The sequence below is a fragment of the Chaetura pelagica genome, unplaced genomic scaffold (genome assembly GCF_000747805.2).
Source record: "Chaetura pelagica isolate M959 unplaced genomic scaffold, ChaPel_1.0 scaffold343, whole genome shotgun sequence".
In the NCBI taxonomy this organism is placed as follows: domain Eukaryota; kingdom Metazoa; phylum Chordata; class Aves; order Apodiformes; family Apodidae; genus Chaetura; species Chaetura pelagica.
In genome coordinates, this window is record NW_009952873.1 from 1,732,871 (window position 1) to 1,748,331 (window position 15,461).

General features: G+C 39.4%; 1 protein-coding gene across 1 annotated transcript in view; it reads left to right on the plus strand.

Annotated features, from left to right (window-relative positions):
* WNK1 (WNK lysine deficient protein kinase 1) overlaps positions 1–15,461 on the plus strand; it is a 105,546-nt gene that overhangs the window by 85,590 nt on the left and 4,495 nt on the right. The window contains exons 23-31 of the mRNA XM_009995222.1: positions 989–1,072; positions 5,306–5,392; positions 5,872–5,941; positions 7,424–7,503; positions 8,003–8,661; positions 9,340–9,542; positions 10,794–10,988; positions 12,257–12,328; positions 14,799–14,840. Of these exons, the coding sequence (XP_009993524.1) occupies positions 989–1,072; positions 5,306–5,392; positions 5,872–5,941; positions 7,424–7,503; positions 8,003–8,661; positions 9,340–9,542; positions 10,794–10,988; positions 12,257–12,328; positions 14,799–14,840 (1,492 nt within the window). The remainder of the gene's footprint in view (positions 1–988; positions 1,073–5,305; positions 5,393–5,871; positions 5,942–7,423; positions 7,504–8,002; positions 8,662–9,339; positions 9,543–10,793; positions 10,989–12,256; positions 12,329–14,798; positions 14,841–15,461) is intronic.

Genomic DNA, 15,461 nt, shown 5'->3' on the forward strand with positions numbered 1-15,461 from the left:
AGGCAGTTGTTATTGCAATTTGAACCATCAGTTAAGCTGTGGTAACTAGAACAAACTAGAACTGGTTCTGCTTGTTGAGGACCAGAGTAGACTTTGGCCCAATTACGCGTATCCAGCAGTGCTTGCTGTTGTACAAGGGAAGCCAGCTGACCAGCTCTTACTCATAAGGCTATCATGTATTCCTCAAGCTTCTAAGTCATGGTCAAGCCTCAAGATTACAGCTAAGAACAAGAATTGCAAATTGTTTAATGGATCACTTAATTCCTAGCACTTCTCACCTCCCTAACAATGGAAATAACTAACTGGAATGTGCTATTTGACCTGGCGGGAAGGCTTTGATGCCTCCTTCTAACCTTTCCAGTCTCTCTAACATCTTCCACATAACTGGGACTAGTTCCCCCTACCCAGTTGCATGGCCTAGTCATCCTCTGTGGGTCATAAACATCCTTCAGGTTCAAAAAAAGTGATGGATCAAGAAATTGGTGTGAGAGGCCTATAAATCTGCTTCTCAATAAGTGGAGACATCCTCAGGCACCGGAGTTCCTGTTCTCAAGTCATATTGCTTGAAACAATTTGTGAGAAGCATGTAGCTTGCTGTTCCTAACAGGCAGTTAACATAGATCTGTTGTAAGGAGATCTGAGTGCATTTTTGCACTCTTCCATGAGTTAAGCTTCGTGGAAACGTAATTGGGTTTTGGAAGAATGATTTAACACTTCTTGCGGAATTTAAAATAACATCCCCCGCTCTGGACACAGCAGTTTGTTTAAACTGTAAATTGTGTCTACTCAAAGATAATCTGGAATAAAAAAAATAAAAGCAAACAACTTTCCCTAAAATCCCTACAGACTCTATGCTAACTCTCCAGGAAGGAGCTCTACAGAAAAAAAAGTTGAAGCTTCTGTTGTATGACATGACTGACTGTAGCTTGGTATCTGATCCTTCTGTTCCATGTCTGATGGACTCGCGTTTCCTCTTCGTTATCCGTAGGTGCTACCAGTAGGTTCTGAACTTCCGGCTGGCACTCCATCCAGTGAGCCGCTGCCACCTTTTCCAGGACCTTCACTAACTCAGGTGCTACACGACTGGGCAGATTTTATCTGCTTCTTTTCCTTTCAAAGAGCATGTTTCTATTAAACTTTCAATTGCATGTTATTAATGCCTTTGTTTTTCTATTCTTTTGACTGAGTAACCCCCTTTGTGTAACTGTAGCAATGGCCAGAGTCACTTCAGCAGTGGGTATCTAGCTTGCCCTTCAGGATGCTGTGCCCAGTGTCTGAAGCACAGAAATAATTAATCAGGCTGGGAGTTTTTTAGTGTGTTGACCTGAGCTTTGGAGGTGTTTTTTTGTTTGTTTTTAACAAAAGGTAACACAGGTGAGTTTGTGCATAAAACTTAAACTTATTTTCTTCTTGAAAATTATATAGTAGCAAAATTAGAGCTGTATGTACTGCAATAACACATTAATGAAAATGCAAAATAGCTGTTCTTGTGAATTCCTGTTATTTTGGTTTTTGTTTTTTTTTCTTTGTTTTTCCCCCAGTTATTACTACACTGATGTCACTAGGCTTTCAGATTTGCAAAAGGTCTGAAGCACCTGATCATAAACATGAGTTGAAATGTAATGGTGGCTTCCCTTGCTCAGGTTCTGGCCTTGCATGCACTAGTTAGCTTGGTTATCTTGTATGTAAATGGGACAGCTCTTTGGCTCAAGATCACAAAGATTAAATTTGTCTTCACTTTTGTTTAAAAAATAGGACCCCCCCATGTTAACGCACAACTGTTTTATGGAGCTTGTAAATGCTATGTGATTAAATGTAACATAGGAATACTACACTTCAATAAGCAAAGAAAAGGTGAAAAAAAACCTGAACAAAACCCATGTGATAGAGTTGTGCTACTTTGGAAAGAAGTCTGTGAATAAACACAAAGATGTTTTTATAGAAAGTTACATTAGAGTACACTTGGCACAGAATTATCATCCCCATGTTATATTCAAACCTGTAAAGAAGTTATGAATCAAGTAGGTACCTAGTGGTGCCTGCTTAAGGTTCAGAGTAATTTTGTCTTAAATGTAGTGTTTTCTGTGTACATGTGCTTCCTACAGTGTTAACACCTTGTACCTGTGGCTTAAGTCCCCAATGAATAGTCTTAGAATATGTGTGCAAAAGCTACATTTGAATTGGAGTCTGGCTTTTTATAGAAATGAACTATTCACCTAAGTCTTAAATGTAATTTTAAAGTAATTATAATAATTACAGAATGAAAGTTAGTACAATGCTTATATTAGGGTTATGGCCCAATTTTTTTGTTGTTTTTCTTGACCACTGAGAATTTTAGTGCAGACTGAGCTAATCTTGGTGAAATTTTCTCCGTAACACTGATAGTATTCTGCCACTCATCTCTTGCAACTGAGCTTTTGAATTCAGGGAACTTAAAATAAACTTGAAAGCTCTTTCTAGTTCTTTAAAAGCTATTCCTTTTTTGGGATTTACAGTAGCTTGATGAGAAGTTCTATCTGGAAGAATTTAGGTTTTCTGGCATACGAAGGAATAGTGTTAGAAAATTGCAAATCTAAACTGTGCTAAGGTAACTTCGGTTAATGAGCTGTCATGACTCATTCTACAGCTAAAACTGTTACACCTGGGTTACATTTATTAGGGTACTAATCTTCAAAGATACTGTTGGAATAGTATTTTCATTTGTCTTTCAAATGTGGGAACTATGGCCATGGCTTTAAAGACAGGAGTTGAGAAGCAGGGCATGTTAGCTGCTTTTGCATACCTTTATGTTGGTTATGTCATGAACAATCATGTCATAACCCTTTTAAATTTTTCCAGCTTTTTTTCTCCAGTGCTGTCTATGCAGAAGCTCTGTCTTTATTCAGTGTTTTTTCTAGTTGTCCCAGTAGATATCATTATTTTGTGAAGCAAATGCAAATCAGTGACCTTAATCAAGGAGTCCTTGCAGATGGCCTCTGTGGTCAGAACTGCTTCTTTGTTGCCTCTTCTTTTTCCTTAAAAGATGTTTAAATATTTTATAAGCAATGAAAATCAATCCACTACTTGAAAAGTATTATACAGTGTGAAAAGGCAGAGACTTACACTCTTTATGTAAGAAAACTATGAAAGTGAATGTATGTCTCTTGAAACCTATCACAGAAAAAGAGTGCTGCTGTGTTTGGTTTTAGGCAGCTTCTTTCTAGCTGGCTGAATGAGGAACATGTTCCTGCCCTGTGAGTGATCAGGAAATGGGTGTCTTCTACCTCCAAATGGAGCAAGAAACAGAATGACTTACGGGGAGCTGTAAGATGATAATATCAGCAACCAACGCTTCCTTTTCCATGGGCTCCTGGAGCCAAAAGCTGGTTTATGCCTTTTAGCCAGTTCTTTGTGAAGCATAGTTTCCTTGAAAAGGAGACAATTTGGTGATAATTCTTATCTGTGTGCTTACCATGAGCAAGGGTAGCAAAAGAATCTGAAGGCAGCTGGTTAAAATTAGTCACACCAAGTTCATAATATTTTTATTGTCATTGCTTGGAACTGGGTGTGTTACTAATTTCCCCCAAACTCAAAGCATTTGTAACCATGTAAGTGACTCAGGCCACCGTACCACTGCAAAAGGATTCTTCCTGTTTGTCATAGGTATTTCTGGCATTTGTGATATGGAAGAGGCACAAATATAGATCCCTTGCTGCTTGTTCTTTGCAAACAACTTACCTAATTTCACTTCTCATTTGAACTCTAAAGCCTGTCTAGGAGTGAGACAAAATTGGAGGAGACCAACTGGATCAAATCTAATTGACTGTTAAGAGCATTTGCTGCTGTCACATAGTACTATCTGGAAAATTACTGGCTTGTCTTAAAGTAGATAGGGTTGCCTTCCTTACTGCTTCCAGTAGCTCATTACACAACTGGTGTTTTCTTTCCTGAGTACCAGACTTCTAATTTGCAGACGAAGTACGTCACATCTCAAGACTAGTTTTGGACAGCTTGTTCCTTAGTCTTAAATACCTGTTCTGTTTGTTCCTTAATTACTTTAAAAAGTATATTTGGATTAATTTTTCAAGCTTCGTTTTGGCACCCTATTTCCTGATCATACTGTTACCTCAGCTCTTTTTTTTACTTGAAGCAAAATATCTTTTAAGCACAGGGTGATGAGAATTGTACAGCAGCTCAGGTGAAATGTCATCTTTATTTTAGAATATTATCGAATTCTGTTAGCTCACTTGTCTGCTAAGCATTTGAATTTCTGAATGGAGTCTTAGAAGTCTGCTTAATCTTGTGCTTTTTAAAAAAATTGGTTGAAATTGATATGAGGTTTATTTTTCTTAGTTATTTTGGCTGTGTTTTGAAATCGACAATGCAGGAAAAATAGCATCCTGGCAACCTGTTGAAAGCATCTCTATGCTATTGTGTACCTCTTAACTTGGAGTCTCTTGAAAATAGAAGGTGATGTTATGTTGCCATGACCTCAGCTTCATTTGTAAAACAGATCCAGCTTTTTTATAGAAAAGACTTGGAAAGATTAATGTTGCTGAAGTTGGGATGGAAATTTCTACTCCATTGAACTGGAACTTAGTGATATTTGCCAACACTTTCTTCTTCCATATGTATCTTATGGGTATGGCCTTAATGATTTTTGAGTGAATCTGAACTTTCCTTATCTTAAGATATTTTAAGGTAATTGTTATTCTCTTCCCTTCCTCAAATCAAGTGGACAAATTTGAAAAACATCTTGGATGCCAACTCTTAACAATCTCAGTAGTGAGCTTTCTTGAGAGAGAAATGCCCTTCTCCCTGCCTCTTCCAATCAATCCATCCAGATAGCTTCTTAGAGGGAACTTAAAAAAAATGGTGAGGTGTTTTTTTTTAAACTTGAGTTATCGATCTTCATGATTGCTTTTGAAATTATGGGCATATTTTTAAATTTTTCTGTGGCCTGTTTTTTTAAATTCATTTTTCAAGATTTTAGATACATAATACAATTTATGTCCGTTATCCTCAGACCAAAAAAAGTAGAATTTGTACCATCTTTGCTGAGTTATTGAAGGGATTGCAAATTTCATGCTAACGTCAGGGAGAAGTTCCAATTAATGCTTCTTTTCTGTATTTTACCACGTGTTTTAAAAATTGTTTCTAGTCTTACTGTGCTAGACATGATAAATGTAAACATGTAGGAAGGGAACATGATAGAAATATGGAACCTGTACTGACTGCTTTCAATTTTAGTATTAAATATAGGTGTCTCTCAAATGTGATGTATTTCTCCTGAGCTGGGACAGCTGTTTACTCTTTCCTTTCTCAGTCCCAGCAGCCACTGGAAGATCTGGATGCTAAGCTGAGAAGAACCCTTAGTCCAGAGACAGTTCCAGTGACATCTGCTCCTGCCTGTGTATGTTTGCAATGTTGTCAGTTTAGTAGTCTTGAAAAACTTCAGTGTTTTCTGAAGGTTGTGCTCTTAGGTCACTGCCTTTAATATCACTCCACCAGTCTTTAAAGTTCTAAAAATAAAAAGTCATCTTCCAGTTGGTGGTATTCAACCAAAACAGGAAAACTCTGTATGTTGCAATAGATTATGTGTTTTCTGAGGCTGGTTTTGGTATTAGTTCTTAATCTTGTTTTTCTGGTGATGTCGTCGATGTCACCAAAGTAGAAGGGGAAGTGATTATGGACTAAGGAGAGAGAGCACTGAACAAGAAGTATGTGATAAGTCACTCTTAATTTAGGAGGGATATTTAAGTGGAAATCTGAAATTTTGAAAGACAATAATATGTTTCAATACAAAATGAAGATAATGACATTGTGATCTTCAATCAAACTGCCAGTTTTTTTAACTTAATTTTATTCTGTTTTTCCACCTTGAAACTGTAGTCTGTGCCCTCAGTAGCGTCTACAACGGTTACCGGGCTGGTGTCCGCAGCAACTCAGTCTCTGAAGGATGGTAAGACAGCCTTGATTATTTTAGATGGTTTGTCAGCATGGAGATAAAATCCAAAATTGAACAGACTAACAACTCAGAAGGATATTGCCTTTTTTATTAAGTCGTGCAATAGTCCTTAAGGACTGTGTAAGTTTTTAATAGCTAGGCTGAATTTTTTTTACTGTAGGTCAGGAGAACAATATATACATCTATTATAGTGACTCATTTAAGATATAAAGCTGTCCAGAATCCTAAGTTAAGACTTGCAAAGAACCTCCAGTATTTTGCTAAGGTACAGCTTCAGGATTTGAAGGAACTGTTTTCTGTCTTGTATTACATTCTTGGCAAGAACAGCAAGACCTCTCATTTTGCATCATTGTATGCGTCATTCTGTATGTAGGTTACCTCTTCCTAAGCTGTGTTTCTTTTCTGTGCAAAATGGAGAAATGAAGGTTAAACAACTAAAAAGTTGTAGTAGGAAAACCAGATTCTCTTCTGGTTGCTTTAGAACAATTTAAGATTGACAGGATGATCAACAATTGAAGTCTGAATGTTCAATGATTTTCAAATCCACATGAGTCCAGTTGTTGGGAGGGAGCAGGAACCCCAGCAGCTTTCAAAATAGTCTGAGACTTTCCTGTCAGTATTCCCATAATTGTTTTAATTTTAAAACAATCTTCCATTTTTAAAAGAAACTGTTAATGCGGTACTAGGATTATTTCTGAACTATCTAGCAAACACTGAACTTGCATGTACCTCTGGAGTTTAGTGACAAGCCTTCAACAGCTGATAAAACCAGTAGGGAAAACAAAATATTCCCATTTTATTATGTTGGTAGTGAGTTATACCATAGAACTCTTGTGTCTGCTAGAAAATGAGTTGGTTTTTGTCAAAGTTTAGCAGGTAAAAGTAAACAAAATTCTAAGTTGCTTAATAAACATAGCAAGCTGTCCAATAGAACTGATTTAAAAATAGAACGTAATTTCTCAGCTTTGTAATGTTATACTGTCAGTGCATACAACAACAAAAGTAGAGCTGACACCCAAGGATCCAGCTTTGAAAGCTTCATCTAGACTGTTTTGAGTAAATGTGGTTTATAGCATTTCTTCAGTTTTACCACTTTTCTGTTAATAAATTGTTCCCAGTATTTGTGAAATTTAGTCAACGTGGGTATTGAATTAAAGTAAGCTTTTTTCTTACATAGATTTCAGTTCTGTTTTTTACTCTTCGGCTATGTCTCATTCCTGTTTGAAATAAGTTGTTTGTTGTTTTTTTTTACTGCTGTCTAAAAGTGTGCTTTTAGCCACTACACTATACAGGGAAAACTTATAGAAAAATACTTTGGTATTCTGTGTGGTAAAGCTGAAAAAGATCAGGTTCCATGAACCAAAGGCCTGCTGGGAGTTAACTGATAGTTGAGTTTGAAGTAGATAAAAATATGTGGCTGGATTTTAAATAATATGTTGCTCCTTGTCTACTTAATCCCATTCTCCTTTTTCTTAGGTTCAGCATCATGTGTTGGAGAGAGCACTGCTATGGCTACCACAGCAGGAGCCAGCGTTCTTAAGATGGGAAGGTTTCAGGTAGGAGATGTTAAACTGATTTGTTTTTTGATATAGGATCTTTGCTGAGAAGTTCTTGCATAGCACCAGCTCAGTGTGCCTCACGGTGGGTTTTTCTATCACAAAAACATGTCCCTGTTAAGCCTGAGAATTCAGGGCTTTGTGCAGGTGCTGGTTTCATTCAGGACAGAGATAATGCAGATCTAGAATTGTGAATACAGCATTTCATCCGGTGAGGCCTTAGCTGTCTAACTGTTGGCCTTGCTTTTTAATGCTTGGATGTTCACTGTATTATGTCCTGTGTGTGATAGAAGTCTCCTCTGAATCTGCTGGGTTTCTGGGAATTAATCCTTCAGATTGCTTACAGATAGTGTTTTACTTGATGTGTTACTTGGAGGGAAGCTGTAGCTTGCTTTGTGGCATAGAAAGGAAAGGAGTTTATTTTGCCCTCTGAGACACATGTTAAGGTAAATAAAAGCATCACGTTAAGGAAGTCTGCATGATTGCATTTCTATTCTAGGTATCTGTGACAGTGGATGATGTGCTAAAAGAGGGTGACAGACCTGAAATGAAGCCAGTGCAATTTGAAACCACCTCCACTGATTCTTCACCTCTTTCTGGCAGTAGCCCAGAAAGTACGCTGGTAAAGCAGGCTGACAGTCAGAAAAGTGAGGCTGTCGCTGACTCCTCCTTGGATGTGGTAGACGGCATTCCTCAGACAGTTCCTGTGCTGCAATTGCCAGGAGATGTTGGTCAGCCTACTAAGGTCGGGCGCTTCCAGGTAACAACAACAACAGATCGAGTGGGGCGCTTTTCGGTGTCAAAGACTCAGGATGAGGTCACCTGTGCAGAGAAAGAGCCAATGACTCTTCCTCTCTCTGTGGACTTGGAACAAGTTGCTTCTTCAGCTGCAGCTCCGAAGAAAGAGTTGGAGTCAAGGCAGTCCCCACAAATGAATGGTCCGTCCTCTGAACCGGAGGCTGCCTTCTTAAGCGGGATGGCTAAGGATTTGGATGATGGCTCAGGGAGCCCAGACTCCTTCCAGCCCCTGGGGTCGAAGATCAGCCTCCCTGTACAGAGCCTTAGCAACTCGTTCAACTCTTCCTACATGAGCAGCGACAATGAGTCGGATATTGAAGATGAAGACTTGAAATTGGAACTCCGTCGGTTACGGGAGAAGTAAGGCTCTTTTCCTTGTGTAGTTGTTGTGTACGGAGTATATGTAACATAGGCTTAGCATGGATTTCTCTTCATCTGGACTTGACTTTTCAAAAGGAAAAGAGTAAACTTCTTTTAAGAGATTAAATCTTTGCTAAATGTTTGGATCCATTCTCTGTTTATGAGCGAAGTAAGATTCTTTGGTGGGGATAGTAGTATGTAATAATTCCCAAAAAGTATATACTTTTGCTGTTCTTAATTTTCTAACCTGCAAACTTGTTGCCTGTGTTTAAATGTGGATTGATTGCAACATTCTTGATAAAACTGCAGATGTAGAGAAGCGTATCTCAGAAAATTAGTAATCTAGCTATTCTGGTAGCATTTTAATGCTGCTTGATTTGATTATCTACAGTAGGTATATATTTTGTTTGTACTTATGTTTGTCCTGGCTTTGCAAGTACAGCATGGGGAACTTTTTGTTGGAATTCTAGCCAGATTTAGAGCACAATGGTCAGTGGCAAGTGTTCTGCCATGTGCCTTGAGCAGTTACTTGTGGAAAGTAATTATTTCCTCTGTTCTTATATGTCAATGTGAGTTTGACTCGAGAAGCTGGTCAAGCTTGACTGGAGGGGAGGGATTGTAAGCATGCATGTATATGCACACAATTTTTGTAAGTCATCCTCATTTGTAATTTATTAGGCACCTTAAAGAGATCCAGGAGCTGCAGAGTCGCCAGAAGCAGGAGATTGAGTCACTGTACGTGAAATTGGGAAAGGCCCCCCCTGCAGTAATTATTCCCCCAGCTGCACCCCTTTCAGGAAGGAGGAGACGACCTACTAAAGGAAAAAGCAGCAAGTCCAGTCGTAGCAGCTCCCAGGGAAATAAGAGCCCTCAGCTATCAGGTAAGGCTTTCTCAAATGTTTTGAGTAGAGAAAACAAACAAGGTACCATCTCTCATTCTTAGATCTATGTCTGTTTTGTCTTTTGAGGGGGGTGGGAGGAGTATGTGTTCCAGTTCCTCCACTGCCACCTGGATTACTAGATCATGTTTGAAAGTGCTTTTGCTAATTATTGGTCTTGCTTGTGACATTTGCAGTCTATGGAAAGATACTGATACATTGTTCTATAAGAGCAGTTTTAACAGTTGTGATTTGTATTCTGTAGAAATTAGTCACAGGGCTCTAATTAGGATGATTGGGAAATCTCCTTTCTGAGGTTAAAACCATAAATTTACAGTATGGGGGAAAGCTTTTATTTAAGCTAAATTGTTCACCTTGGCTCCTGAAACTGGTTTCGCAGAATAGAGCTGGTCTTTTCAGTCATCCTTAGTATCTTTTCTTCCTACTTTAGTAGCACTTAAGCATGGTATTACAAGTGTCCTTACACTTCAGAAACTTAGCCACACTTGATGGATGTTAAAGTAGTGTTGTTTTTTTTTAACGGAGTTTCAATTTTTTTTGTACTTACAAACTGAGAAACAGTATCAATTGTCAAGACTTCCTTTCTTACTACAATAATTTTTAAAACAAGCAGAACTCAGAAAAGGAGTTCTGTTCACTGTTTGAATTACATGGTTGTCAGATGCTTGCTGGATAATTGTAGATGTCTCAAATTCTGTAGCATTGAGTAAGCAGTATTGGAGGGGTGGCACTGTGAGCAGAGCGATTTGTTTCCGCTTCCTGCCTGTTAACTTTAGTAATCCCATGTCATACTGCAATATCTGCATCCAGTCACCCTGGCTGCTGACTTCTGTTTTGTTATATGATAAGGGCTAAGTGTAGGCATGTGACAGTAAGCTAATACAGAGTTGCTTTAAAACTTAAGTAAATAAGAATTTTTCTAATCTTACTGCTTTCTTAGAAGCTGGAGTAATTCCCTCCCCCTGTGTGCCTCTCTCTTGCCTGCATTGTCATGCTTGACAAGAGGATGGTGTCCTTTTTCCCTACCACCACGGCATTTTTTCCTCTATCACTGCTGTAATGGCTCAGCTGACCATTTGAGTCACTTGGTAGTGACTTCACTCCCTAGTAAATATTCCAGTCAAACTTTCCTTTGGTTTTTCTCCTTTCTCTTGGGAACAGTGACAGAAGCTTGGAAAATGATGTGGGGAAACTGAGATGATGAATGTCTTCTTGCCTTCCTTCTTCCTCTAGGCAATCTGTCAGCTCAAAGTGCACCGTCGGTCTTGCCCCCACAGCAGACTCTTCACCCTCCTGGCAGTGTGCCAGAGACTGGGCAGAACCATTTGTTACAGCCCCTCAAACCTTCACCTTCTAGCGAAAATCTCTACTCTGCCTTTACCAGTGATGGTGCTCTTTCGGTACCAAGCCTTTCTGCACCAGGCCAAGGTAAGACTTTAAGAGGAATTACTGTTCAACCTTGCACCTTTGTTAGTGGGGAACAAACTGTCACCTTGATGACCCTTGATTTTTTAATACATAGCATAAAGTAGATGGGTAGGCTCTAGCCTGTGTGTACAAGCTGATACAGGTGGGGTTTTATAACTACATTTTTACCTTCTCAGATAGATGAAGTGTGTTTGGATTGTTGAAGTAATGAATATATAGCACATGGGGCTGTCTGCTGTAATGAAAGCACCAAGGAGAACACACGAGTGCATTATGCTGGTGGCAAGCAATGTTCTGCTGACCTGAGGGAAAGCCATTGACTAAAAGGATGAGGAGACAGATGAGAATTAGGAGTCGGAAATGTCAAGTGAGAGTCAGGATGGGGCAGAGTGGCTTTGTTGTTAACAGATGATTGAAATGGTAGGAAATTTTTGAAGACTCAGAGTCCTTTTAGACTTCCACGCTGCTTTGGCTCTTTCTGTTGATGGAATTTTTAACAATAAAATAAAGAAAATGCTCAAGTTCTGCAATTGTGAGTTAAATAATTATCTTGGAAGGAAGAGTTAGTGAAGGAGGATGGAATGGTAGGAATAACATATTGTTCATTTACTCAAATTGTGGATTGTTATTATTCTGTTAACCAATTTCTCAGACACAGCTCTGATTGATTTGGTAAGGAGGACTTTTTTGCTTGCCAGTCATTAAGAGGATGATAGTTTGATTCCTTTACTTTTCCAAAGTTAGCAGTTTCAGGTTTTTTTCCCTTGAACATCTTTTTCAAAAGATTTACCATACATAGTCTAATTCTATACATCAATTCTAATGCCTGTTTTTGCTGAAATTGGAATACAGACAGAAAATGGAAACAGGCTTTTTGGAAGAATTTTCTATAGTTTTTTTTTTTTTATGAACTGTTTCAAGTATTTTGGAGCTACTTGAATCATCTCCCTGTATATAGAGTTGCTCCATACGTTTTAGTATTAGATACTTCTGCCAGGATTTGGCTTTGCTATGGATTGCAACCTCATTGTTGGGTTGTGTACTGGAGAGTAACACTGCAAACTGGGCCTAATGTCTGGAGGTGTTGGAAGGAGTCTCTTCGCTCCGTATATCGTCTACATACTCTTTGGTCCACACTTTGAGGCTTATTCTTGTGTGTCATGTTAATGCATTTCACCCTTCCAACCTCAAGTTGCTAACATCTTGTAGTGGTGTTCTGTCTCTTTTCCTCTCCTTTCTCTGTTCTTCCTGTTTTTGTTTTCTCACAGGCTGTGCGAAGTTTAACTGTGCATCTGAGAGAGTGACGTTCAAGCCTGGTGGCAGGAGGACACGATTTCTGAGTACGCCCTGCTTGGCTCTTTGTGTGTAACACCTTTTCTCCTTCCTTGTCTGTTTTTTTGTTTTGTCTTTTCATTTTGTTTTGATTTTTTGTTTGTTTTTTTTTTGTTTGTTTGTTTAGTTGGTTTTGGTTTTTTTCTGCTGCTTGGATCTGTTTCATGCAGCCCATTCTCACCTGCCACCTTGTATTCCCTTCCATCCCATGGCTCAGCTGAGCTGCTCTTAGCACACCTTTAGAAGTTTGGGTTCTCGTGTTAGGTATTCTCTGTTATAAAACTCAAGATAACAAGCCCTTATTTTCTCTGTGCTTTTGGTGGAAACATTTTCAGGACAGTTCAGTGAAATGACAGAAACTGGGGAGAGCTGGCAAGTCATGGGTGCATGGGCATTTTCTTTTGGCCCATTTCTTTTGGTAATTTCTTTAGTAATTATGCTTCAGCAAATGTTAGTTGACAGCAGGCTTGGAGACGAGGTAGTCTTTCTAGTGGAGCAGCAAGGAAGATGTGTTTTCCAAATTATTCCTTTATTGCCTCTACTGTAGCTGCTGGGGCAAACATGTTGACTTCCTCCAGCAGTAGGCTTGCTGTGAAAGTTGAATGTGTTTTAGCATGTTCTCAGCAGTATTGGTGATGACATTGCAGAGCATTGATGCCACCTGTCGGCAGTTAATATTGTCTTCTTATATTCACTAGCATCTGGGTAGCCAAAGATAGAAGTGCTGAGGGTTTTAAAAATACTTAGAAAACGTTTTCAGGCAAATTCAAAAGATTCTAGCCTACTGATGAGCCCAGGTTTAGAAGTTTTTACTGTGAATTTGAGGTATGCTACATGTGCAACAAATAGCTGTAAAGGTGGGTAAGCAGACATCTTAAAACATGCTGTCAGCCCTCGTGAGTTACCTTGCAGCCCTTTTCAAAATGTGTTCATGAGGCCAGACTTACAAGAGAGCCTCAAACTTCTGATGTGATTGAAATAATGATACGCTTGAGCTGAGGCTGCTGATGTGATGCTTTTTATTGGGAGTGTTGCAACATCTCCCGTGCTGCTTCTGCAGGCCAGACTCCTTAGATGTCCAACATTTATTTCCTACCCTCTGGAGTGACTTGATGTGAGAAAGCTTGAAGTGCTGTCAAGAGACCTTCAGTTGCCGCACTGCATGACAGGACCATGCATCTCTAACATCTGTCTCCCTGCAGTTGGCAGTAGCACAGCTGAGCCAGAGAGTTGTGTGCAGGAGCTTGGCCTGGCCTTGTGCAGAGACAGCTGCAATGCAACCCACTCCATCCTCTAAAGAAGGGAGCATGTCAGAGGGAGGAAACATTTTTGGTTTTCTCCTGGCTGTTCAGATTTGCAATGATACTTCTATTCCACTTAATTTGATTTGGGGATATAAATACTAATAGTGCTTAATTTTTCAAATTGAGCAGCTTTAAATGTTTTCTAGGTATATTAATGTGCAGATGTGCACTGACATCTGCAGTCCCAAGATTTATGGCTCCTTTCTTGGAAGAAGTTAAATTCTTACCAAAGCTAACTCTTTAAAATCATCTTTAGTCTGGCCCATCCTTTTGTTTTTTGTTTTTTTTCAAGGGATAGGAAATATAAAGAACAGTCATTCAATTTCTAGAACTGACAGTGACCTAAATATGACAGTATCATTTCTTTGTAAGGCCTTGGCTTGCTGCAAATTGACCGTCATCTGGCTGTAAGAGTACTTTGGCATGTGTATCTTTTTCTTATGGGTCCAGTGCTAAGGGAAGCAGATTCCCTTTGAAAAGCCTGTTGTAGCTGTCCTGTAAAAGCAGAGAGTACCTGGCATGGCACAGCTTGGACTGGCACTTGGCTTGTTGCAGGTTGCTTGCTTTCTGGAGTCTTGTCCTTGAAATGCTGTTGCAGACTGTTGTGGAGATTAACAACTGGAGAAGATGTTGGGTTAGAATCAGGGGTGTTGAAAAAAGAGTGCAGTGATTGATACTTTTAACTGTGCAGCTGGAGAAACAGTGTGGTACTGCTTGGCAGGGAATGTCTGAGCTGTTTCATGGATCTGAGAAAACAGGGTGACAAACTAAAAGCACCTGACCTGTGCAATAAATTTTTCTCATTTTGTAAGCTGGTCAAACTTCAGTAGATGTAAAATGCTTCCTATCACCTGACAAAATGGAAAGATGTACCTACTTTTCCTTTTGTGATAACAGCCATTTGAGATAGTAATGTCTCCTGTGACATTTTTCACTATGGTTTGGGAATTCTGAAGAATAAATGTGGGAGGCTGGGCCTATTCTCTTTCTGAAAGTACAGTGGATTCAACTATCAGACCAGTCTTTGGGTTTTTCTTAGAGTGTCCCAGTAGTGACTACAAGAGCCCTGCCTTGCTGTATCGTCTGTTTCTCATCAAGCTTTTTGCACTGTTTGCTGATACTAAACATTTTGCACTGTTTATCTTTAACAAATTACTCTTTCTTTGTGCTTCAGGGAAGATGGTGAAAAAAGTCTGTCCTTGCAACCAGCTCTGTAGTAATTATCTTATTTCTGTTATCTCCGATTCCTGATTGTAAAGCTATTCATCAGCTTTTTCTGGTCACTGAAGCCTTACCTCCCTGACTCTGTCTCCAGCACATCTGTCTGTCAATGTCCCTCTAATGTGTCCTCTGTCATTAGTATATTGAATAGTCTGGCTATTATTCTTGCAGACAAGTGGAGGCAGGCAGAACCTCACCTTCACTGTGCAACTCTTTGCTAACAAGAGCAAATTGAGCATCAGGGTCAGTTGCTCACTCTAGTGTGCTGGAATTGTACCTCTGAGCAGCTGGTTTGTTTATAGACCTGATGGGGCTTGCCACCTTAGTGATGGATCCAATTGCAGACACTCCTTCAACATCTCAAAGAGTAAGAGTAAGCCATCAGAGCTCTCCAGTGTGTCTCCTAAAGCAAGAGATGTTTAGAAAAGCCCATATGTGCTCATATAATTTAAGATTGTTTCAAAGGTGTCTTCTGACTGTTAGTTTATTGGTGGGGAAAATAAAAGGGCAGAGTGAAGACATTATATATAGCAGGCTGCAGAAATAAAAGCCTGTTCACTTTAGATCCTTAATGTCAGAGCAGAACTGGGGACGGCTGCTGTGACCGAGCAGGAAT